Source organism: Hylobates moloch, unplaced genomic scaffold (genome assembly GCF_009828535.3).
Source record: "Hylobates moloch isolate HMO894 unplaced genomic scaffold, HMol_V3 SCAFFOLD_2, whole genome shotgun sequence".
In the NCBI taxonomy this organism is placed as follows: domain Eukaryota; kingdom Metazoa; phylum Chordata; class Mammalia; order Primates; family Hylobatidae; genus Hylobates; species Hylobates moloch.
In genome coordinates, this window is record NW_026652277.1 from 66621836 (window position 1) to 66646750 (window position 24915).

The following is a 24915-nucleotide window of genomic DNA, read 5'->3' on the forward strand; positions in this document are numbered from 1 at the left end:
GGCCTCTCAAAGTGCTGGGATTACAGGCGTGAGCCACCACACCCAGCCTGTTTCTTTTATTTGTTTTGTTTCTTTCTTTCTTTCTTTTTTTTTAAGAGAGAGGGTCTCACTCTGTTGTCCAGGCTGCAGTGTCGTAGCATGATCATAGCTCACTGCAGCCTTGGACTCCTGGGCTCAAGCCATCCTCCCTCCTCCACCTCTTGAGTAGTTGGGACTACAGGTGCACGTCACAATGCCCAGCTAATTTTTTTTTAATGTTTTTAGAGATGGGGGACCTGCTGTGTTGCCCAGGCTGGTCTCAAACTCCTGGTCTCAAGCAGTCCTCCAACCTTGGCTTCCTAAAGTGTTCTGTTTCTGGATCTGGGTGCTGTTATATGGGTGGGATTGGTTGGCTTAATTTGTAAAAGTTAATTAAGTTGCATCTTTATGGTTGCATGCGTGTGTGTGTGTTTGTGTGTATGTGAGACTCTTTTTTTTTTTTTTTAATGGAGACAGAGTCTCGCTCTATCTCCCAGGCTGATTGCAGTGGCCCGATCTTGGCTCACTGCAACCTCCACCTCCCGGGTTCAAGCAGTTCTACTACCTCAGCCTGCCAAGTAGCTGGGACTACAGGCGCACACCACCACGCCTGGCTAATTTTTTGTATTTTTAGTAGAGACAGGGTTTCACCATGTTGCCCAGGCTGGTCTCGAACTCCTGAGCTCAGGCAATCCACCCGCCTCCAACTCCCAAAGTGGTAGGATTACAGGCGTGAGCCACTGCCCCCGGCCGTGACTCATTTTTTTTTTAAGTGACTGGGCGTGGTATCTCACACCTAAAATCCCAGCACTTTGGGAGGCTGAGGCTGGAGGATGGCTTGAGGCCCGGAGTTCGAGACCAGCCTGGGCAACATAGGGAGACCTTGTCTCTACAAAAAAAAAAAATGTTTTTAATTAGTCAGATGTGGTGGCACATGACTATAGTTCTAGCCACCAGGAGGCTGAGACAGGAGGATCACTTGAGCTCAGGAGTTCAAAGCTTCAGTGAGGCCTGACTGTGCCACTGCACTCCAGCCTGGATGACAGAGCAAGACCCTGTCTCAAAAATAAAGAAGTTGACACATAAAATTAACCAAAAAATAAAAAACAAAAAATAAAAGAAAAAAAGAGAAACTAAGTGTGTGGTTTTTTTAAAGCCAGCTTTTCTTCAGATTTTTTGGTGGGCAGGTCGTGAAAGACAGGTGGGGAAGTAGATCTTGGGCTCACCATCCCTCTAAAAGTATAATTTCTTTTTTTTAATGTGAAAAGAAATGCATAACTCTGTTTCTGTTCCTGTCCCCCTGTCTGCCTCTGTGGTGCCTGAGATGCTGGGGATCCCACAGCTGGGGCCACTCAGAGGCTACCGGGAACTCTTCCAGTTTGCATCTGGCTGTTAGTGCCAGGGACCAGAAACCTACAGACTTCTTCACAGACCTCCTGACCATGATGTCCCTGAAGCCTAGAAGGCTGTCACACAATGAAGCAGAATTGAGGGATGGGTGTTTGGGCCAGCCCTGTCACTAGCTTACTGTATAAACTGTGTAATCTGAGTGAAGTCAAGTTCCTTGACTTCATTTGGCCCATTTCTTCCTTACTACCAAAAAGGAAGATGTTAGACGGGATTTAATACTCTGCTTCACAGTAGGGAAAAACAAAACTGTGGATTAATCCCAGAAGAGAAATGCTGACCCTGTCGCCTTCTGAATTGTAGGAGGGGAGCTGGCACTGTCTGCATTCTTAGTGCTAGTATTTCTGTGGCTGCACAGCTTACGAAGACTCTTCGAGTGCCTCTACGTCAGTGTCTTCTCCAATGTCATGATTCACGTCGTGCAGTACTGTTTTGGACTTGTCTATTATGTCCTTGTCGGCCTAACTGTGCTGAGCCAAGTGCCAATGGATGGCAGGAATGGTGAGTGGATCCAGCCCTGCCAGGAGCTCCCCACCCCAGGGTGTATGACGTGCTTTCAGGGCTTGTGCTCTGCTAAGTATTATGAGACATGCAAAAGTAAGAGACAGGCCCAGTGCATTTTGCATTTGAGGAGATAAGACTCAAATCGATTTTAAAAGGCCGAGCGTGGTAGCTCACACCTGTAATCCCACCACTTTGGGAGGCTGAGGCAGGTGGATCACTTGAGGCCAGGAGTTTGAGACCAGCCTGGCCAACATGGTGAAACTGTGTCTCTACTAAAAATAAAAAAATTAGCTGGGCATGGTGGCACATGCCTGTAGTCCCAGCTACTGGGGAGGCTGAGGCAGGAGAATTGCTTGAAACCAGAAGGCGGAGGTTGCAGTGGGCTGAGATCGCGCCACTGCACTCCAGCCTGGGCAACAAAGCAAGACTCCATCTCAAAAAAAAAAAAAAAGAAAAGAAAAGAAAATGAAGGAAGGGAGGGGTGCTTGCATGGAGTTGGGATTTGCAGAGGGGGTGGGGAGCCGTTTTGTTGCCACTTAGTTCCTGTGATTGTTCCCATCACAACAGAGCTTTTCTTCAAGTGACGCTGCCTGAGAGGAGAGGACAAAGAGTACTGTGGTAGTGAAAATTGTGTTTTAGTCTCTAAGCTCTCACTAGCCAGGAAGAGGGAAGCCAAACCACGACCTTGTTTATGAGAAGGAAATGAAATGGATTTTTTGTTTTATGGGGGGAGGAGGGGACGTTATCTAACACATATGACTACCATTTTTGTAAAAACAATGCATGATTATAAAGAATTCAAGTCACTTGGGGTGATGGGAATGAGTTTATAGTGCTGAGGTTAACCTGACCTTGCAGCCTTAGTATCTGTCAGTCTGGTCCCTGTAGGTCTGTAATGACCATTGTCTCTAAACCCAGGGCTCCATGTTTCCAGCTGCCCTGTCCATCCTTGTAAACTCAGGCTGAGGTCTAGCGATTTCCAACAATCTGTGAGTGAGCTTCCTCCTCAGATTAGATTTTGGTATGAGTGCCCCGTGAAAGTCGTCTCTCTGTTGCTGTAGCTCAACCTAAGGCCTCTGACTAGAGGAGTGATTTTAAAGGAGGATTTATTGATGATCTTTCTCAATTCATGAATTATTGATTGGCTCCAGCCACTTAGCTATCATCTCTCTGATTCCTCTGAACTTACTCCTCGCCGGCATGTCTGTGATGGCATTCTGCCAGCCAGTACCATGGAAGGGGCTGTCATTCCTGGTGGGCAGTGCTGGTTCTCCCGCTAAAGGAACTTTGCAGAGCACTCGGTGGCTGCTAACTTTCAGCATGTTTGTGTCTGTTGGCATTACCTGCCTCTCCCGGAGGTTCCTCTACTGGCTGCATCTCAACTTCTGCCTTCCCTCCTGCATAGCCAGTCAAGGAAGAGGAGCCCACAAAAATAGCTTTCTAAGCACTCCTTTCTGAAGCTGTTTTCTGTTTCACCTCCTTGTCCTTCAAGGGTCATCTGGGATCATTTGGGACGATATGGGGAAAGTTGGTTTCAGTAATTCATTGAGAGAAAACACATTGGGGCATTTGCCAACCAAAGGGTGTGATAGAAATAACATGGGAGGCCGGGCACGGAGGCTCACGCTTGTAATCCCAGCACTTTGGGAGGCCGAGGTGGGCGGATCACGAGGTCAGGAGATGGAGACCACGGTGAAACCCCGTCTCTACTAAAAAATACAAAAAAAAATTAGCCGGGCGTGGTGGCGGGCGCCTGTAGTCCCAGCTACTGGGAGAGGCTGAGGCAGGAGAATGGCGTGAACCCGGGAGGCAGAGCTTGCAGTGAGCCGAGATTGCGCCACTGCACTCCAGCCTGGGTGACAGAGCGAGACTCCGTCTCAAAAAAAAAAAAAGAAAGTGTTTTTCTTCACTGTAAAACATAAGAAAGAAGACTTAAAACTGGACTTAGCAAGGGAAACACAAAGGAGTCTTACCATGTGAAAGTAGATCACAGTAGGGGAGCTGAACTTTGTGCTTGAACCATTTAGAGAAGAAGCAGGAGAATGTGTCTGTGTGGAATTCTCTGCCGGGGAACTGAAGCTGCCCATAGCTGAGAAACATATCTCCTTTGTCCAGAGAGACAGGGCTTTTCCCTCTGTATTGGGAAATTACATCAGGAAATTACATCGGGATATTGAGGAACAGGTTCCCCTCTTTGTACTTGGGAAATTATATTAGGATATTGAGGAACAGAATAAGTGGATAATTGTGTTTCTGCTGACTAAATGATTTGTTTAATTCCCTGAGCCTGTGAAGTTGTTTAGTGTTGGCTAACAATTCTCATTCCTATAGCCTACGTAACAGGGAAAAATCTACTGATGCAAGCACGGTGGTTCCATATTCTTGGGATGATGATGTTCATCTGGTCATCTGCCCATCAGTATAAGTGCCATGTTATTCTCGGCAATCTCAGGAAAAATAAAGCAGGTGAGACCTCTTTTAGAGCCTCTGCATATGGATTTTAACCCTCAGAAGTTAGTTCTCCGTGGTCCTGCATGCTTTTCCTTCCTGCCCTAGTTAGTTGACTGTATCAAATATTTATTTTTGGCAAGACACTTCTCTGGGCCTTGATCTTCCCATCTGTGAAAATGAGAGCCTTACATTGAAAGACCTCTCTAGACCCAAGTAGCCCTGACATTCTGTGATGCTACGTTTTGTGTCTGATCAGCATGTGAGAGCTAGTGTTACCACGGAGTTAGTACCAGCCACAGCATAAAAACTTGACCTTTAAGTTAGCTTGTGTTGACTTATCATAGGTATAGTTTCCATTAGGTTTTTTGAAATATTAAAAATTGAATAGGCCAGGCGCAGTGGCTCACGCCTGTAATCCCAGCACTTTGGGAAGCCAAGGTGGGCGGATCACTTGAGGTCAGGAGTTCAAGACCAGCCTGACCAACATGGTGAAATCCTGTCTCTACTAAAAATACAAAACTTAGCTGGGTGTGGTGGTGCGGGTGCCTGTAGTCCCAGCTACTTGGGAGGCTGAGGCACTAGAATCACTTGAACCTGGGAGGCGGAGGTTGCAGTGAGCCAAGATCACGCCACTGCGCTCCAGCTTGGGTGACAGAGCTAGACTCTGTCTCAAAAAAAAAAAATTGAATAGTTTTATTTATTTATTTTATTTTTGAGACGGAGTCTCGCTCTGTCACCCAGGCTGGAGTGCAGTGGCATGATCTCAGCTCACTGCAACCTCCGCCTCCCAGGTTCAAGTGATTCTCCCGCCTCAGTCTCTCAAGTAGCTGGGACTACAGGTACGCACCGCCATGCCCATCTAATTTCTGTATTTTTTAGTACAGACAGGGTTTCGCCATGTTAGCCAGGGTGGTCTTGAAATCCTGACCTCAGGTGATCCACCCACCTCGGCCTCCCAAAGTGCTGGGATTACAGGCGTGCGCCATTGCACCTGGCCTATTATTTATTTATTTTTGAGACAGAGTCTCACTCTGTCACCGAGGCTGGAGTGCAGTGGCACCATCTCAGCTCACTGCAACCTCCTCCTCCTGGATTCAAGCAATTCTCATGCCTCAGCCTCCCAAGTAGTTGGGATTATAGGCGTGTGCCACCACATCTGGCTAATTTTTATATTTTTAGTAGAGATGGGGTTTCACCATGTTGGCCAGGCTGGTTTTGAACTCCTGACCTCAGGTGATCTGCCCACCTCAGTCTCCCAAAGTGCTAGGATTACAAGCACGAGCCACCGCGCCCAGCCAAAAAATTGAATAGTTTTAATATTTATCAAGTACTTATTTTGTCCCAGGCCCTGTTCTGAGTGCTTTACATATAGCTTCACGATGCCAACATGAGATGACTACAGTCCAGTCTTCATTTTACAGATGAGGAAACTAAGGCACAAAGAGGTTAAGCAACTTATCTAAAGTTACACAGCTAGTAAATGGGAGAGCCAGGATTTAAACTTGTGCAGTCTGACTCTGGAGTAGTCTGAGTCCATTGCTGGAGTAACTGGCTTTTCTCTTGTGCTATTGACAGTTGACAATTTAACCTAAGCATATGACTTTTCAATATGTAATAGACTGACAGTAGAAGTGTGACAGGATGGTGGTTTACACATATGTATGATACTCTTTTCTAAATAAGAGTTTCTGGGCTGGGCAGGTTGGCTCACACTGGTAATCCCACCACTTTGAGAGGCTGAGGTGGGAGGATCACTTGAGCCCAGCAGTTTGAGACCAACCTGGGCAACGTAGGCAGACCCTGTCTCTACAAAAAATTCAAAAAATGAGCCAGGCATGGTGGTGCGTACCTGTGGTACTAGCCACTGGGGAGTTTGAGATGGGAGGATTGCCTGGGCCTGGAAGGTTGAGACTACAGTGAGCCATGACTGCACCACTACACTCCAGCCTGGACAACAGAGCAAGACTTTGTCTCAAAAAAAAAAAGTTTCTGTAAATGATTTGGGAGTGAAGTGGTGAAACTTTCTTTTCAAACCTTTAAATGCTTATGAGATCTTCTTTTACCCTTTCAGGAGTGGTCATTCACTGTAACCACAGGATCCCATTTGGAGACTGGTTTGAATATGTTTCTTCCCCTAACTACTTAGCAGAGCTGATGATCTACGTTTCCATGGCTGTCACCTTTGGGTTCCACAACTTAACTTGGTGGCTAGTGGTGACAAATGTCTTCTTTAGTCAGGCCCTGTCTGCCTTTCTCAGCCACCAATTCTACAAAAGCAAATTTGTCTCTTACCCGAAGCATAGGAAAGCTTTCCTACCATTTTTGTTTTAAGTTAACCTCAGTCATGAAGAATGCAAACCAGGTGTTGGTTTCAATGCCTAAGAACAGTGAAATCTGGAGCCCAAAGTACAGTTTCCGCAAAGCTGTTTGAAACTCTCCGTTCCATTTCTATACCCACAAGTTTTCACTGAATGAGCATGGCAGTGCCACTCCAGAAAATGAATTTCCAAAGTATCTTCAAAGAATAAATACTAATGGCAGATCTGCGATTTCTGGGTCCACTTTCTGAGATGCTTTATAAAACCAACCAACTGACAAAAAGTAGATGAGACTTCTCCAAGCTGCTTCACAAGCAAACTAACCAAAAACATACAAACAGCTTCACACACACACACACACACACACAAAGGAAGAGATAAGATCATCAATGGCTGCAGTAGCCTAGTAGGAATGGACTATATAATAATATAGCAGGTGCTCAATAACTGTTGCATTTCAGTAAAAGCAGAATAACCTTTCAAAATGATAATAGGCTGGGTGCAATGGCTCACACCTGTAATCCCAGCACTTTGGGAGGCCAAGGTGGGCAGATCGCGTGGGCCCAAGAGTTCGAGACCAGCCTGGGCAACATGGTGAAACCCTATCTCCATGAAAAAATATAAAAATTAGCCAAGAGTGGTGGCACATGCCTGTAGTCCCAGATACTTGGGAGTGGGCTGAGGTGGGAGAATTGCTTGAGCCCAGGAGGTCATGGGTACAGTGAGCCGAGGTCACACCACTGCACTCCAGCCTGGCCTGGGCAACAGAGCAAGACCCTGTCTCAATAATAATATATAATTTTGGCCGGGCGTGGTGGCTCATGCCTGTAATCCCAGCACTTTGGGAGGCCGAGGCGGGCAGATCACGAGGTCAGGAGATCGAGACCATCCTGGCTAACACGGTGAAACCCCGTCTCTACTAAAAATACAAAAAATTAGCCGGGTGAGGTGGCGGGCGCCTGTAGTCCCGGCTACGTGGGAGGCTGAGGCAGGAGAATGGCGTGAACCCCGGGGGGGTGGAGCCTGCAGTGAGCCGAGATCGTGCCACTGCACTCCAGCCTGGGTGAAAGAGTGAGACTCCTTCTCAAAAAAATAAAATAAAATAAAATATATTTTTACACCAAAAGTTTCAGGGAAAAATGAGTTTGTTAGAGTTAGTTTATACTTTCACATATTACCACAAAGATCTCCAGTTAAATAACTATCAATAGCCATTTCCATTCATCTCCCCCTCAAATCATAGCCTAACAGAACACTTTGAAAGCTCTTTTATGTAATATTTTTTTACATCCTTTGAAGGGAGTGCTTCAAAACTGAAAACATCAGAAGATCAAATATTTTTATATGCATAGCAAGCCTTCATGAATGGAAGTGACACACTCTGGATTGAATAATACTGTAGCCTCATTCATATGTAGTTATTCAAATTGGATTAATGTCTGTGTGAGTTTATTTGAACTAGCAGAATGTATCTGAAGATATTCAGGAATAAAGTTTATACTTAAAATAGCTTATGTTAAAGAAAATACCTGTGATTAATTCAGAGGGAAATAAATGCATGGTATAAAAGAAAACCAAAAACTTAAAAAAACAATACTACAGCCTGAGCAACACATTAAAACTGCACATTTGTGCAGCATAAGATTCTCCGGCTTATTGGCTGAGGTGTTAAGTTTATTCCTTTTATGAAGATGTCCTATTACAGTCAGCTAAGCACTAAAGCTTTGCATTTAAATGTACTTTGCTATGGGAGAAAGAACCTTATGATTAATAAGACACATATCAAATGCATAGTCAATCATTCCCACCCCCATCCCTGGAGCTGTAACCCAAAACTGTTAAACTAAGATTCCTTTTTTGTTGTTGTTGTTTTTGTTTTTTTGAGATGGAGTCTCACTCTGTCGCCCAGACTGGAGTGCAGTGGTGGGATCCTGGCTCACTGCAACCTCCGCCTTCTGGTTTCCAGCGATTCTTCTGCCTCAGCCTCCCAAGTAGCTGGGATTACAGGCACATGCCACCATGCCTAGGTAATTGTCGTATTTTTAGTAGAGATGGAGTTTCACCATGTTGGCCAGGCTGGTCTCGAACCCCTGACCTCAGGTGATCCACCTGCTTTGGCCTCCCAAAGTGCTGGGATTACAGGTGTAAGTCACCGCTCCCGGATGCGTGTCAAGCACATTCGAAAGTTCTTACAACAATTCTGATGGAGCATTTTCTCTCCCATCAGCCAAACACCACTTAAGATTAACCAGTGGCTCAGTCTACTTAAATAAATGACGTATTTATTTTACTTATAGTTTAGAATTTGCCATTCTCAGAAACAAAACTCTTTGTACATTGGAAATGGAAAACATTGCAATTTGGTCTTAATTTCCACATGAATATCAAATGTAATTTTTAATAAATTATTTGGAGAAAAATGTATTTTATTTTAGCATGCAATTTTATGCCCAGGTTAGACTAGAGATTTGGCTGATGTTCTGGAATCTCATTGTACTCTTAAGTAAAATAACGAGCATCCCATTACGCACCCTGTCAGGGGTTGTGAGAAAGCTGCAGTGTCCAGTTTCCCACCCCTGTTTCCTGCTGTCTCCCACTCATCCCTGTTTCTTACTCATCCCTTTTCCTTCTTTGCCCAAACATCACATTTCTAGGCAAAGATAAAAGAGGAAATAGTGATGTCCCGAAAGGGGTTCAGAACAACGTAGCATGGCCTTTGATGAAAGCGTCACCGATGGGAAGTAATTGAGAATTGTGCAGTGCTTGCAGTGTCAGAATCAGCACTGTTTTTTTGTGTGTTGGTGAAAATATTTCATGTGTGTAAAGGGAGAGCATCAGGGACTTTGCAAATTCTTCACAAGGACCCAGAAATAGCTTAAAGGTAGAGATTCATGATTTTCCTGTTGGCTTGAATAGCCTTAATCTTTCATTTTCTACTACTATGAAGTCAGGGGAAATGACATTGAACTACCTCATTGGCAGCCTTCCCTTGATTAACTACTGACTAAAAGTGTGCTGAAAATGGCCTTTGTTTTTGTGAAGCTCATCCTATACACTAACATTTGCTTACTCTAACCATGGATTATTTTGTCTCTACAAAGCTGTGCCCTGTATTCGATTTTTACTTCAATGAGTGGTTATTGCTAGAATTCCTACAAAAGCAAAAAAAACCGTTGCAGATATTTTTGTATGTAGCTTAATAGATATTTGGTTTAAGGAGACTGCAATATTTGCATAAGGTGCCTGAAAACTCAAGAGCCATTGATAAGTGAGATCACTCAAAATGAGCTGATATATTAAAGAAGACCTTAAAACAGTAAATGAGCAGTCAAATTTCTTTACCCCTGTAACCTATCTAAGCAACTTCTGCCCACTCTTTCACATTACTTATCAGGGGAAAAAAAAAAAACCAACATTCAACTGGTTTTTCGTAAATAAATTAGTCTAATCTAAGATTTTCCTGATAAATAGACAAGAAACAGTGGAGAGGCCAGTGATCCATAAATAATGTATATGATACCTCATCGTTTTTCTCAAATAGCATTGATCTCCTAGAAAGCCAAGTATTGGTTTTGGGAGAAGTAAAACCTAATTATCCAAATGAAACTATACGTCAAGGGCTACTTTATGCATATAATTGAGAAAGTATAATATCGGGTCTCTTCCTTCAAGAAGACTGAATGCTTGAAGCAATTTGAGGATACCAGTCCACAAGGGGTTTTTCAACAAAAGGGCACATCTCCCTCCAGTTCAGCCCTCTGGCTTAAACCCCATGGTGCATATGCAGTCTTTATCAGAGCCCCCTGGCCTATACAGCACCCTTCTGGGAAATAGAAAAGGCATGACCCAAGGAACAGCCCCATGGTGGCAGGGCATGAGCCTTTGTGGGCCAAAAAAGTCAGCTGGTGATGGGGCCACAGTCAGTGAGCAGAGCTCAGGATGGATCTCAGCCCAGTGTCCCTTGTGCAGTGTACAAACTGCACAACCTTCCACAGAGCCCCTGCTCATCATGCTGCCTGCCTGTCTGCAGATTTTGTTCACTCCTGGAAAAAAAAAAAAAAAAAAAACTTGATTGCATGGAATCAGCACATTGAGAGAGACTAGAAGGAGGAAGAAGTAAGCACTCCATGGAAAACACCTGTCCTCCTACACACAGAAAGGGGAGTGTGGTGGTTAGCAGGTAAGTGATCCTCGAACAATAGAATGTCTGTTCAGATGCTAGAATGCTGACCCCAAACAGAAAGTGTTGTTTTCTTCCTTTCTGACTACTAACACCTGCCTTTCCAGCTCGTTGTTTTAGTGCTGCAACTCCAGCAATCTCTCAACTCTACTGGGATCTCCAGTCTTTTGATCTCATCACATTTTCACTGTCATTCATTTCTCATGAGTTTTCTCTTACCTTCTTACCTGGATTAAATTCCTAGCAAATCATTATAATCAGTCCTTTATATATATCCCCAACTCTCTTGCCTGCTTACATTGCTTCTGCCTACTCACTTAGCAAAGCCAAAATCCTGGTTAAATTCAACCCTCCCTCCTTTGTGTGTGCACCTGTGCAGTTGAACTGTGCCTGGAGAAATTCAATCCATTAGCAGCTCACTTTAAATTCATGACCACTAACCTCAAATGGCTTTTTTTTTTTTGAAGACAGTCTCCCTTTGTCACCCAGGCTGGAGTGCAGTGGTGTGATCTCAGCTCACTGCAGCCTCTGCCTCCAAGGTTCAAGCAGTTCTCCTGCCTCAGCCTCCCAAGAAGCTAGGATTACAGGTGAGAGTTACAACGCCTGGCTAATTTCTGTATTTTTAGCAGAGACGGGTTTCACCATGTTGGCCAGACTGGTCTCAAACTCCTGACCTTAGGTGATCCGCCCACCTCGGCCTCCCATAGTGCTGGGATTACAGGCATGAGCCACTTTGCCTGGCCTCAAGTGGTGTTTAATGCTGCAGTCATACTAAAATTCTCTAGTCCATTGCCACTCTCCTATTTTACATCTTTTCTTTTCTCAGAAAAGTGAAGCTATTGGAAAGAACTTGCACCGGTTGGCACCACCACTTCCACCCACCTAAGCATCTGTGTGTGCATTACCTCCCCTCGTGTTATTACTGTTGAAGTTGAAGGATCCTTTTTTTTTTGTTTTACTAGAGTCAAGGTCTTGCTATGTTGCCCAGGCTGGTCTTGCGCTCCTGGCCTCAAGCGATCTTCCCATCTCAGTCTCCCAAAGTGCTGGGATTACATGCACTGCACCTGGCCTCTTTAAAAAAAAAAAAGTTTCTCATATAAATATAAAATGAACATGTGCCAAAGATTTTACTTAACTCACTAATAAAGGAACTACTAAGATGTTGGAACCAGTTTAAAAAATAATCCTAAAAGCAGATACATATATAGATATGAGGCATGTCAAAATGAATTTGCTTAATAGATGCACAACTGGCCTCTACAATGGGGGAGGGGAATCAACTGTGCCTCCACTAGGCAAAATTCACTTGTATGTCTATGGAAAAGAATTATTTGCATTTCTATCAGTTGTCTGCCATTTACAGAGTTGTAAAATACCTCAAAGACAATGAAAGACACAGATAATAACTTGAAGAGACTACTAGATAAGACACCAGTAATATTTCTTGTTCATTTCAGCCGTTTACATTTTTTTTCCTGAAACTGTAAACGAACTTTGAATTTCTACCCAAAACTCAGCCCTCTTGAGCACTAGATTGGATTCCCTTTCACCTATCTAAGGACATTGGCCATTTTTCCCTCTATTATATCAATTTTTTGCCCTCTTCTCAACATTCCCACTTTCTTATCAGAAGACGAATCTCTTTTTGAGGCCGGGTCCCCTTCTGTCACCCAGGCTGGAGTGCAGTGGCATGATCACGACTCACTGCAGCCTTGACCTCTCTGGGTTCAGGTGATCCTCCTGCTTCACCTTCCTGAGTGGCTGGAATTACAGGTGCGCACCATTGTGCCCAGCTAATTTTTGTATTTTTTATAGAGACGGAGTTTCACCATGTTGCCCAGGCTGGTCTTGAATTCCTGGGCTCAAGCAATTGGGCTGCTTTGGCCTCCCAAAGTGCTGGGATTACAGGCATGAACCACTGCGCCTGGCCCCAAATATCTTTTTAAAACCTAACTCCATTTCCCTCACCAGATACCACCTGATTTCACTGGTTCCTTGGCAGCAAAGCTTCTGGAAAGATTAGTCTATTTTTACTAACATCAGTCCTTTCCCTCCCACCGCTAAATCCCCTATGGTCACTTTTTTTATTTTTATTTTATTTTTTTTTTAGCTCTCAGAACTTTACTAAACTGCTCTTGAAAAGGTCTAATGACCATGCTGCTAAACCCGACAGTTGTTTCTCAGTGTTCATCCCAGCATGGTAGCAGTTGGTTACCTCATTTGAGATGCGTTCTTTAATTGGTTCTGAGACACTACACTGTGGATTTTCCTCCTACCTCCCTGTCTGTTCCTTCCCAGGTTCCTCTGCGGATCTCGTCTGTTTCCTGATGTCTGAATGTTGAATTGCCCCAGTTCTCAGTGCTGAGTCCCTTTCTTTATCAATACTTGGTGATCTCATCCAGTCTCATAACTTTAAATACTATTTATATGCTGACAACTCCTAAATTTATATATTCAGCCCAGACATCACCCTGACCTCCAGACTCATATATCTAGTTGCCTACTTAACAGCTCTACTTGACTTGAACAGCACTAGCTGTTCTCAAGTTTGACATGATTAAAGGTGAATTTCTGATTTTCCTCTTCCCCACACCTGATCCACCTACATTCTTCCTGTTTTTTCACTTACTCAAACCAAAACCCATGGAGTCTTCCTTGACTCTTTCTTTCACAGTCCAGAAATCAGTGGGTCCACAGTTAGAGCATGTCCAGAATCTACCTCTGTTATCATCTTTCTACAAACTACCATCGTGATTTTCATTCATTTCTTGCCTAGCTTATTGCAATTGACTAAGTGAGCGCCCTGCTTTCCCCCTTATACCTTACAGACAATTCTCAACACAAGCTAGAGTGATCTTTCACAAACATAAATGAGGTCATGCCACTACTGTCTCCAAACCCTGCAACACAGATGCCAATTTCTCTCGGAGTAAGGCTAAAGTTCTTCTAATAACCCACTAGGCCCAATATGTTGTGGCTCCCAGTCACACACATTACCTCGTCTGCTATTCTCCTCAGTGGACTGTAGATGATCATGTACATGATGCTCCTTATACACATCAGTCATGCCCTGCTTCAGTGTCTCTGCACTGGCTTTTTCTCTGCCTGGAATGCACTTCTCCAAGATATCCACATGGCCTTCTCACTCAGCTTCTTCAAGTCTTTGTTCAAACATCACTGTATTAGTTATTTACTGCTGTGTAACAAAGTACTCCAAGTCTTAGGAGCTAAAAACAAACATCTATTATCTCATTGTTTCTGGAGTCCGAATTCCAAGTACAACTTAGCTGGGTGCCTCTGCCTCAAGGATTCTCTGCAGTCAAGATGTCCCCACGGCTATTGTCTCATCTTTAAGCTCTACTGAGGGAGGACCCACCTTCAAGCCCACTCACATGGTTGTTAGCAGGATTCAGTTCCCCATGGGCTCTTGAACTAAAGGCCCTAGTTCCAGGCCAGGCATAGTGGCTCACACCTGTAATTTCAGCACTTTTGGAGACCAAGGCAGGTGGATTGCTTGAGCTCAGGAGTTCAAGACCAGCCTGGGCAACATGGCAAACCCCATCTCTACAAAAAATACAAAAATTAGTCGGGTGTGATTGCTTGCATCTGTAGTCCCAACTACTTGGGAGGCTGAGGTGGGAGGATCTCTTGAGCCCAGGAGGTAGAGGTTGCAGTGAGCCAAGATTGTGCCACTGCACTCCAGACTGGGTAACAGAGGGAGACCCTGTCTCAAAAAAAAAAAAAAAAAAGAAAAGAAAAAAGAAAAAAAAGGACCCTCATTGGCTGGGGCCCCCTTCAGTTCCTTGCCTCTGTGGAGGGACCTCTCCATAGAGCATCTCACAACATGGTACCCAGCTTCCATCAGAGCAAGTAAGCAAGGGCGTCCACAAAAAAAGACAATCTCATTATAACTTAATCTTGGAAATTTCGTCTTGTCACTTTTGCCATATTCTTTTTGTTAGAAAGGAGTTACTAGGTCCAGCCTATACTCAAAGAAAGAGGATACACAAAGAAGCCCAGGAAATTCAGACTATTGGGGAACATCAAAGAGGCTGCATACCACAGCTGCCTTCTCAATCAGGTGATCCCCTTATTTAAAATTGCAATCCAACCCCCTTGTACCTCTCCTTCTCTCTTCCTCTTTCTCTCTCTATCACACATACATTTCCATTTTCCTTTCCCTTTGCTCTGGTGAACAATAATAAATACTTATTGTTTTGAGTCACTGGTTTTGAGGTGGTTTGTTCTGTAGAAATGAACCTCTACAATGTACTTTTTCACTTATGTGACTGACTGCCACTGCTACTGCTTGAGACCATCATTACAAGACTGAAGGAAGGGACGGACGTAGAAATGTAAACTTAAGACAAAAGAAACTATTTTAAAGGAAGGGGAGTCAGGAAAGAAGAAGAGAGCTCCCCGCTTCTAGTGAGCAAAGGCAGCCCCCAAGTTTCCACAGCCCTTCTTATTTATTGGGTAGAAAGAGCAGGGAGGAGGAGGTAACGATTGGTCAGCTGCTTAATTGATCACAGGTTCATATTATTACTAACAGGCTTCAGATGTACATAATCACAAGAAACACTGCGCTTGGGGCGTGACTGCCCTCAGCATTCTTTCTGGTGGCAGACGCAGTTTGTCAGTTTGCCAACATTCTGCGTTTATGAGAACAGTTTGCTGTTTACTCACATAGCCTCCAGTGGTATACTGAGTTGATAACGACCCTCAATCTTTCGGCCTCCAACACACTTAGGTACATTATTTTTTGCCTGTGTTTCCTCAATGTAATGTGAGCTACATGAGGGCAAAAATTTTTGGTTTTGTTTTTATTGTTTTGTTCACAGATAGATCCCCAGCACTAGTAAAGTGCCTGATATATAGTAGACACTCAACATTTATTAAATGTATGACTCTGTTACTGTTATCTGCATAAGTAACTAGGTCCCCTGGCTTACTTTACTCTGTTGCAGAATTGCAATAATATCTTTCTTTCAAAGATTGAATGCAGTTTATACTGACATGTGTGAAATGCATCCAATTGTGCATTTATATTACCAAGAATCTGGTAATAATTCTCATTAGGAGGAAGTAAAATGAAAGGCAAAATAAATGTTTAGGAATTCATAAACTGTTACAATCTTTTTTTTTTTTTGAGACGGAGTCTTGCTCTGTCGCCCAGGCTGGAGTGCAGTGGCACAATCTCGGCTCACTGCAAGCTCCGCCTCCCGGGTTCACGCCATTCTCCTGCCTCAGCCTCTCCGAGTAGCTGGGACTACAGGCGCCCGCCACCACGCCCGGCTAATTTTTTGTATTTTTAATAGAGACGGGGTTTCACCGTGGTCTCGATCTCCTGACCTCGTGATCTGCCCGCCTCGGCCTCCCAAAGTGCTGGGATTACAAGCGTGAGCCACCGCGCCCGGCCGGCAAACTGTTACAATCTTATCCACATCTTTTTGTCAGGTTTTTCGATTTTTGTTTTGTTTTTTTCTTCGAGACAGGGTCTCACTCTGTCACCCAGGCTGGAGTGCAATGGCATGATTACGGCTCACACCAGCCTCGACCTCCTGGGCTCAAGCTATCCTCCCACTTCTGCCTCCCAAGTAGCTAGGACTATAGGCACAGGCCACCACACCCAGCGTTTAACAGGTTTTATTAGAGAAGTGCAGCATTTGTGGGAATTGGAATAAATATATTTACTCTTCAAAATATTAAGATTAAGACCTGTTGGTGAAGAGGACAGTGATTAGTCTTTAACTTAGAGACTTAGGTCTTTAATATTTGTTCTTCCCATAAACTTAAAAAAAAATCAGCACTTTGAGATTTCTTGCTCCCTCACATCTAGACCTATAATCCTGTGATCTGCTATTAACTAATAGCATGACTAGTGATCATGAATTTTTTTTTTTTTTCCCAAGACAGAGTTTCACTCTGTCGCTCAGACTGGAGTGCAGTGGTGTGATCTCGGCTCAGTGCAACCTCTGTCTCCCGGGTTCAAGCGATTCTTCTGCCTCAGCCTCCCGAGTAACTGAGATTAACAGGCACTTGCCACCGTGCCCGGCTAATTTTTGTATTAGTAGAGTCAGGGTTTCACCATGTTGGCCAGGCTGGCCTCGAACTCCTGACCTCAGGTGATCCGCCCGCCTCGGCCTCCCAAAGTGCTGGCATTACCAGCGTGAGCCACCACGCCCAGCCAATCATGAATTTTTGACATGTAGGTTGTGTAAAATCTTTGAGGTTAAAAAAAATTCATGCTACAGGAACCATGTAATCCAGTAAATGGGAAATAACTCATTCCTCTATAATGTTATCCCTCCTTTCTGTTCTTATGCAGTGAACGTAAATAATGTTCAGTGCAAAACGTAGCCCATAGTAATAGATGGAAAAGGATGGACTTTGGCTTATTAGGTTAATAAGTTACTTCTTATTACTTTAAGTACTTTAGCTTATTAGGTTAATAAGTTTCATCACCCTTTCCCACCTAATTGTCATGGCCAAATTGAACTTCCAATCCTTTCTTCTTCTCTATCTGAAATTGTCCATAGAGTTTCCTTCTAGGATTTTGCTTTTAAGACATGGAAACAAAAGGGAAAAAATGAAATCCATCATGTGATTCTCTGTATATGCAAGCAAAACTAGAAGGAGTCTCCTTTACCAAACTCAGGAAGTTTATACAGGGCACATTTGTGGAAAGAACACAGAAAACACAATGCTTACTAATGATATTTCTCCTCCTGGATCAGACAAGATCAGATTTTTTTATACCAGTTTTGATCAGTTTAATGCCTTATATAAAAGGACCACCTGTTTCCAACTCTTTACATGTTACCCTTCTGAAACAGAAGAATAGCAATTTATGTGTTCAACCTAACGTACTTAACATCTGCTATATGGAAGGCACAGAGGTAGGTCCCATGGGGAATACAGGGCTACATAAGACAAGATTCTTGCTCTCAAAGAGCATTCATTTAAGTATGAAGATGATGTAGATTTATCAACAACCTATTGCTTTAAGTTAAGATCATGGAGGAAATCTGTCAGTGCCCATCATTTCCTCACCACCTTATCCTCTCTTCTACACAAAGCCCAAATCCTGACACCTAATCGACTATCTATAGGACCATATGCTGTGCAGTTGCACTCTCAGAAGGGGCCCATGCTTGGTTTAATCCTCTGCTGCTGCTGTCTTGGAATTCTTAGTGATTTTATCTTTGAATTTGTGTTTGGTAAGTGAAGCCAGTGAGACAGTGAAGCATGCACATGAGCAGTGGAAACACTCCAGCCGGGAACGCATGCATGTGTGCATGATTCCGGGCAGTCCGGAGTGCAGCTGAGCCAGTACCTGGGCCCAGTTGCAGTGGTGATGGTGGCGGGCAGCAGGAGTAACAGTCAGGACAGCAATGGCTGTGGCTCCAAAGACAGGAAAGGGCTCTGCATATGGACATTGCCAGGACCAGCAGTGGGAGACCAGCTCACCTGTCCCTTCCCAGAGCTTAGCCCTGCATCATCTGCACAAATAGTAACTCTCCACCCTGAGTACTGGGACAGGAACTCATTCTGCTAACTTCTCAGTAAATTAGTACAACATATATACAATAAAAGTGTATACATGAATATTGTCAAAGCATAGCAGGGGGTTATTAGAATTCTTAAAGGATTTAGAATGTCTAATTTTGAAGACTACTACAACATGGCAAAGCAAATAACCTCAGGCTTAGAAACAGAAATTAAGTTTAAAGACTGCCACATTCTACAGAAAAGAATGCTATTTTCCTAAGAAGTACAAACCAATTGTTTAGCAGAAAGATAATTAAACATGTTTTTTTTCTTGTAATTGAAGAGTCAGTGACAGAATACATAAACAGGCCTTATGAATTATATGCAAATTATGAAGCCACTTTCAGTTTCTTGTAAGACCTCCACAAGTTTCAGGAAATATTTCCTTATGTCTGCAGAAACATTAAAATATCATTGTATAAATTTATACTTAAAATTAAATTCAGACTTTTACATAAAACTGAGTTGTCTAAGGAGTTAAGTCCCTTTAGAAAAATTATTCCACAAGAACCAACAACTCTAGAAGTACTAAAATTTATATTTCAAAATAATTTATCAGAAATTTATCTCAGTGTTGTCACAGTTTATGAAACACTCTTAACAGCTGCATCAGCAGAAAGATCCTTTACAAAATGAAAAATCATCAAAATGTATTTGCGATTTTATATTTCCCAAGACTGGCTGGTGTTGCTTTCAGTCTTATCTATTGGTAAAGAAATTGTATTACATAAATTTCCTATCTACTGAAAATGAAAGTGAAATGAAAAGAATAAATTTTGATGAATTTGCAGAAAAGTGAGCCAGAAAAATATAATAGTCAGGACATCACATTAATGAATGATTATTGTTTATTGTATTATATAAAATTATGACATCACAACTATTAGTTTTGCAATGTTTAAGTTCATGTAGTTACTCCAGTATCACGATTATTCCATTACATTAGTATCTTTAACTGTACTTTTTTCCTGTTTTGTACAGAGGAGGTCCCATATTTTCATTTTGCACTGGGCTCAGCGAATTATATAGCCAGCAATGACCACAAGTAAGAGTGTTACAGATTTTTGTTGTAAGCCATCATAGTAGACAATGCATGCCTATGAATGCTTAAGGAGAGTAGAAAAAGAGCAAGAAATGCAAGAAAATGCATGTTCTTAATGTGTGCCATAGAAAATCTATCAGGTAATAGGCATTTAATCTATATTAAGAGTAAAGCAATATAGCCAGGCGTGGTGGCTCACACCTGTAATCCCAGCACTTTGGGAGGCCAAGGCAGGAGGATCACGAGGTCAGGAGTTCAAGACCAGCCTGACCGATATGATGAAACCCTGTCTCTACTAAAAATACAAAAATTAGCTGGGCGTGGTGGCACACGCCTGTAGTCCCAGCTACTCGGGAAGCTGAGGCAGGAGAATCGCTTGAACCCGGGAGGCAGAGGTTGCAGTGAGCCAAGATTGCACCACTGCACTCTACCCTGGGCGACAGAGAGAGACTCTGTCTCAAAAACAAAAAAAAAAAAAAAGAAAGAAAAAAAGAGTAAATAATACTGTGGGCTATAGTGCAGAATTTGTCATAAGGAAAAATCTGTTTGCATTTGATCCAGGACTGATGTCACAAAGCAACTGGGGACAATGTCTTCAATGGATGCCATTCTCATTAAAATGAGGAGTTTCGGCTGGACACAGTGGCTCATGGCTGTAATCCCAGCATGTGGGGAGGCCAGGGCAGGAGGATTGCTTGAACCCAGGAGTTCAAGACCAGCCTCGGCAAAGTAGTGAGACCCTCATCTCTACAAAAAATAGAAAAAAATCAGCTGGGTATGGTGGCACGTACCTATAGTCCCAGCTACTCGGGAGGCTGAGGTAGGAAGATAGCTTGAGCCCGGGAGGTCGAGGCTGATGTGAGCTGTAATCATGCTGTTGCACTCCAGCCTGGGCAACAAGAGGGGACTCTGTTTCAAAAATAATAATAAAGGCCGGGCGCGGTGGCTCACGCTTGTAATCCCAGCACTTTGGGAGGCCGAGGCGGGCGGATCACGAGGTCAGGAGATCGAGACCACGGTGAAACCCCGTCTCTACTAAAAATACAAAAAATTAGCCGGGCGTGGTGGCGGGTGCCTGTAGTCCCAGCTACTCGGAGAGGCTGAGGCAGGAGAATGGCGTGAACTCAGGAGGCGGAGCTTGCAGTGAGCCGAGATTGCGCCACTGCACTCCAGCCTGGGTGACAGAGCGAGACTCCGTCTCAAAAAAATAAAAAAAATAAAAAATAAAAAAAAAAAAATAATAATAATAATAATAATAAAAATTTTAAAATTATGTATTTTGCTGTCCAAAGCATAAGTTTGACAGGGATAAACATCCATTCAAATGGGAGTCAAATTCAGGTATCTTATAAATGGCAAGCCTGTTAGATTGTCCTCCTATGAGCATTCTTAGTTTTCAAATATGGAGAACTATTTTTCTAAAGATCAGAGAAATGGCCACCACAGTATGGGCCCACCTCATCTATTTTTGGTTTCTTCAAAAATGATGACTCCAATGAACTTTGCAGTAAAAACAAAATGACAATACAGATGACTTACTTGTGAAAAGTAAACAGCAGGGAGAAGCACTGAAGCCAGATAAACCAAATCTGCTTCCCATAAAGTGAAAAAAGATCCACTGAATTACAATTGTTTTTATTTTTATATGATGATTGTTGCATAAAGCTAATTTGTTGCTGAATTAAGAAACATAAGACATATATTTACCCTAAATAATTTTAGTTCTATCTCCTGGCTTTTAGTGAAATTATCGATTTCTAGGTGATATAATTTGTGTGCTGGCTGGGCACAGTGGCTCATACCTGTAATCTTAACACTTTGGGAGGTGAAGGCAGGAAGATCACTTGAACCCAGGAGTTCAATACCAGCCTGGGCAATAGGGTGAGACTGTGTCTCTACAAGGAATTTAAAAATTAGCTGGGCATGGTGGTGCACGTGTGTAGTCCCAGCTACTCAGGAGGCTGAGGTAGGAGGACCAATTGACCCTGGGAGTGAGCTGTGATCACGCCACTGCCCTCCAGCCTGCATGACAGAGTGAGACCCTGTCTCAAAAAAAAAAAAAAAAAAAAAAAAAGTGTGTGTCAATGCTTTTTTTTCCTCCTTCTTTTTGTTTTTATTTTTTCCTCACTCTGTCACCTAGGCTGGAGGGCAGTGGTGCAATTATATCTCACTGCAGCCTCTATCTCCTGGGCTTAGGTGATCTTCCTGCCTCAGCCTCCCGAGTAGCAGAGACTACAGACACATGCCACCATACTCGGCTATTTTTTTTTTTTAATTTTTTGTGGAGATAGAATTTCACCATGTTGCCCAGGCTGGTCTCAAATTCCTGAGCTCAAGCAATCTGCCCACTTCAGCCTCCCAAAGTGCCGGGATTGCAGGCATGAGCCACTGTGCCTGGCCCAATGCTTTTAATGGGCCCATTTTAGCCACATTTCTGGTACTTATATTATTCAAATAGACTCAGAAAAGCTGTAAGCCTGTACAGAATTACAGTGTAAGACATCATAAACAATGTTTTAAAAATTAGAAAAACCAATTGCAATACATGTAAGAAAGAAAAAATAAATATTCACAATATATAAACCGCTCTTACAAATCAGTGACAACACAACTTTACAGCATGACAACTTTGAAAGAGAAACACCAGATAAGAACTGTCTGGGGTGAGCATAGAAGAGTCTCATTCCTCTGTCTGAGTGGTACTGGGTGAGTAGAATGGTTGGTGATTACATGCTGACAAAGCCCTGGGCTTTTTCTTAGCCCCAGCTCCCTACCTTCTCCCCTCGCTGCCCCCTCCTGTGACTCTAAATCACTACCTAGCAACTGAGGTTTGGGTTTTACAGTGAAAATAATTTTATGAGTCAGAAAGGAGTCAGAAAAGTGTGTTATCAGATAGCATTCCACAGTGGTAAAAGCAAAACAAACAAAAAACAGGACTATTTCTGTACATACTGTCTGGGACTTTGGGACCTTCACTGCAGACCTCTTGTGGCAGTGTATGTGTGATTCCAGTCGCAAGGTGGGTATGTGGTTAGGGTATTATCACATCGTAGGTCTATAAAGGGCCAAGCCCCTTGCTCCAACATGCAAAGAAAGGATTGCAAACTGGCAGGCTGCAGGTCATACCCTGCTCATAGACAGCTACTGTTTTGTATGCACAGTTTTTAAAATTGTGAATTAGTGTAATGGTTAATTATATGTGTCAACTTGGTTAGGCTATGGGGCTCAGTTTTTTGTTCCAACACTAATAACAATGTGGCTGTGAAGATATTTTGCAGATATAGTTAATATCTACAACCAGTTGACTTTAAGTAAAGGAGTCTACTTTCAATAATGTGGGTAGGCCTCATCTAATTAGTTAAAAGCCTTAAGAGCAAAATCCGAGATTTCCTGGAGAAGGACTTCTGCCCCAGGACTGTAACTTAAAAATCTGGCTTGAGTTTCCAGCCTGCTGGTGTTTTCTAAGATTTCAGACTTGTTGTATGCCTCCTACTGGTTCTGTTTCTCTGGAGAACCCTGACTGATATAGTTACTATGACACAGACTATTAATTGCTGACCCCAAGAGCCTTTCTCCCTTTATTCTCTATAGTAAGTGCCTCTGAAATAGAGACTACATTTCCCAGCTTCCCTTGCAATTAGCTGTCACCATGCAGCTAAGTTCTAGCCAATAAGATGCAAGCAGATGTGTTTTGTGGCAGCTCCCTTAAAACATACCTGATGCATACCCTGTGTCTCCTTGTTTTTCCAGCCAGTCCTCCATCCTTCTGCTGGGAACTTGGATGCTAGAGCTCTTGCAGCCACACTGGGCCATGAAGATAAAGGTCACCCCCTAGGAATGATAGAGCAGAAAGCTGGAAGGAACCTGGATCCCTGATCTCTGTGGAGCCACTGAACTGCCTCTAATGAAGGAAAACATTTCTCTCTCATTTATGTTGCATGTTCTTTTCGATTTTATGTTATGTTTAGTGGAGTATAATCCTAATTTGATACAATTGCCAACTTTTAAAAATTAGGAAATTTCACACAAATATTCAGCTCTCTGGCTTTTCTCTTGAAAATTTGGTCCATCTGACAAAACTTGAGGTCATGCTTCCCATTGCAGCAACTGACCTGGGCAGGATAATGGATGCCTGCTTCAGACAGGGCTGGAGACCTGGGGGAGATGGAGTGCCCTGGGTTGAAGGATTCTTGGTGAGTTAAAGACCCATTATTGTCTTTGGCTGTAAATGAACTCAAGGTCGCTAGGAAGTGAGTGGAAAGTCAGATGAACTCTGTCTCTCAGAGGCAGGCCAAGCGCAAAGAAGGCACAGAAGCCACTTCAAAACTGCTCAGGCCTTTTGGGAGGAAGTGGTGGGTATGGAATGAGGCTGACTTTCAAAGATGAAGCTGTGACAGATCAGAAATCTGTATTTTTGAGCCAGACTACGTCTGTGTCTAGATTTGCCTTTGTCTTTTTGTTGTCAGAATTTCATTAAACTAATTATTCATTCATGTATGAGTGTCTTCTACAGCCAGGAACTCTTTAGACAAGATTCTGGCCCCGATGACACTTACGTTTTAGTTGCCAATACAGATAATAAATATAAGAAGTAAACAAAGGCTGGGCATGCTGGCTCACACCTGTAATCCCAGCACTTTAGGAGGCTGAGGAGGGCAGATCATTTGAGGTCAGGAGTTCAAGACCAGCCTGGCCAGTATGGTGAAATCCTGTCTTCACTAAAAATACAAAAAAAAAAAAAAAAGAGCTGGCAAGATGGCACATGCCTGTAATCCCAGCTACTCAGGAGGCTGAGGCATGAGAATTGCTTGAACCCAGAAGACGGAGGTTGCAGTAAGCTGAGATCGCACCATTGCACTCCAGCCTGGGTGACAGAGTGCGACCCTGTCTCGAAAAACAAAAAACAGGCTGGGCGCAGTGGCTCATGCCTGTAATCCCAGCACTTTGGGAGGCTGAGGCGGGCAGATCACTTGAGGCCAGGAGTTCAAGACCAGCCTGGCCAACATGGTGAAACCCCGTCTCTACTAAAAATACAAAAGTTAGCGGGGCACAGTGGTGCATGCCTGTAATCCCAGCTACTCCGGAGGCTGAGGGAGGAGAACTGCTGAACCAGGACTTGGGAGGCGGAGGTTGCAGTGAGTGGAGATCACGGCATTGCACTCCAGCCTGGGCTACAGAGTGAGACTCTATCTTGAAAAACAAAACAAAACAAAAAAAGAAGTAAACAATTAGATAATCAGGATGGCCAGGTGTGGTGGCTCACACCTTTAACCCAGCACTTTGGGAGGCCAAGATGGGTGGATCACTTGAGGTCAAGAGTTTGAGACTGGCCTGGCCAACATGGTGAAACCCCGTCTCTACTAAAAATGCAAAAATTAGCCAGGCATGGTGGCATATGCCTATAATCCCAGCTACTCAGGAGGCTGAGGCAGGAGAATCGCTTG

At 43.4% G+C, this 24915-nt stretch overlaps 1 protein-coding gene across 1 annotated transcript in view; it reads left to right on the forward strand.

The window, feature by feature from the left end:
* Positions 1-8942, forward strand: part of SRD5A3 (steroid 5 alpha-reductase 3) — a 31313-nt gene extending 22371 nt beyond the window's left edge. The window contains exons 3-5 of the mRNA XM_058435721.1: positions 1729-1926; positions 4261-4395; positions 6452-8942. Of these exons, the coding sequence (XP_058291704.1) occupies positions 1729-1926; positions 4261-4395; positions 6452-6711 (593 nt within the window). The 3' untranslated portion in view covers positions 6712-8942. The remainder of the gene's footprint in view (positions 1-1728; positions 1927-4260; positions 4396-6451) is intronic.
* The last annotated feature ends 15973 nt before the right edge of the window (positions 8943-24915 follow it).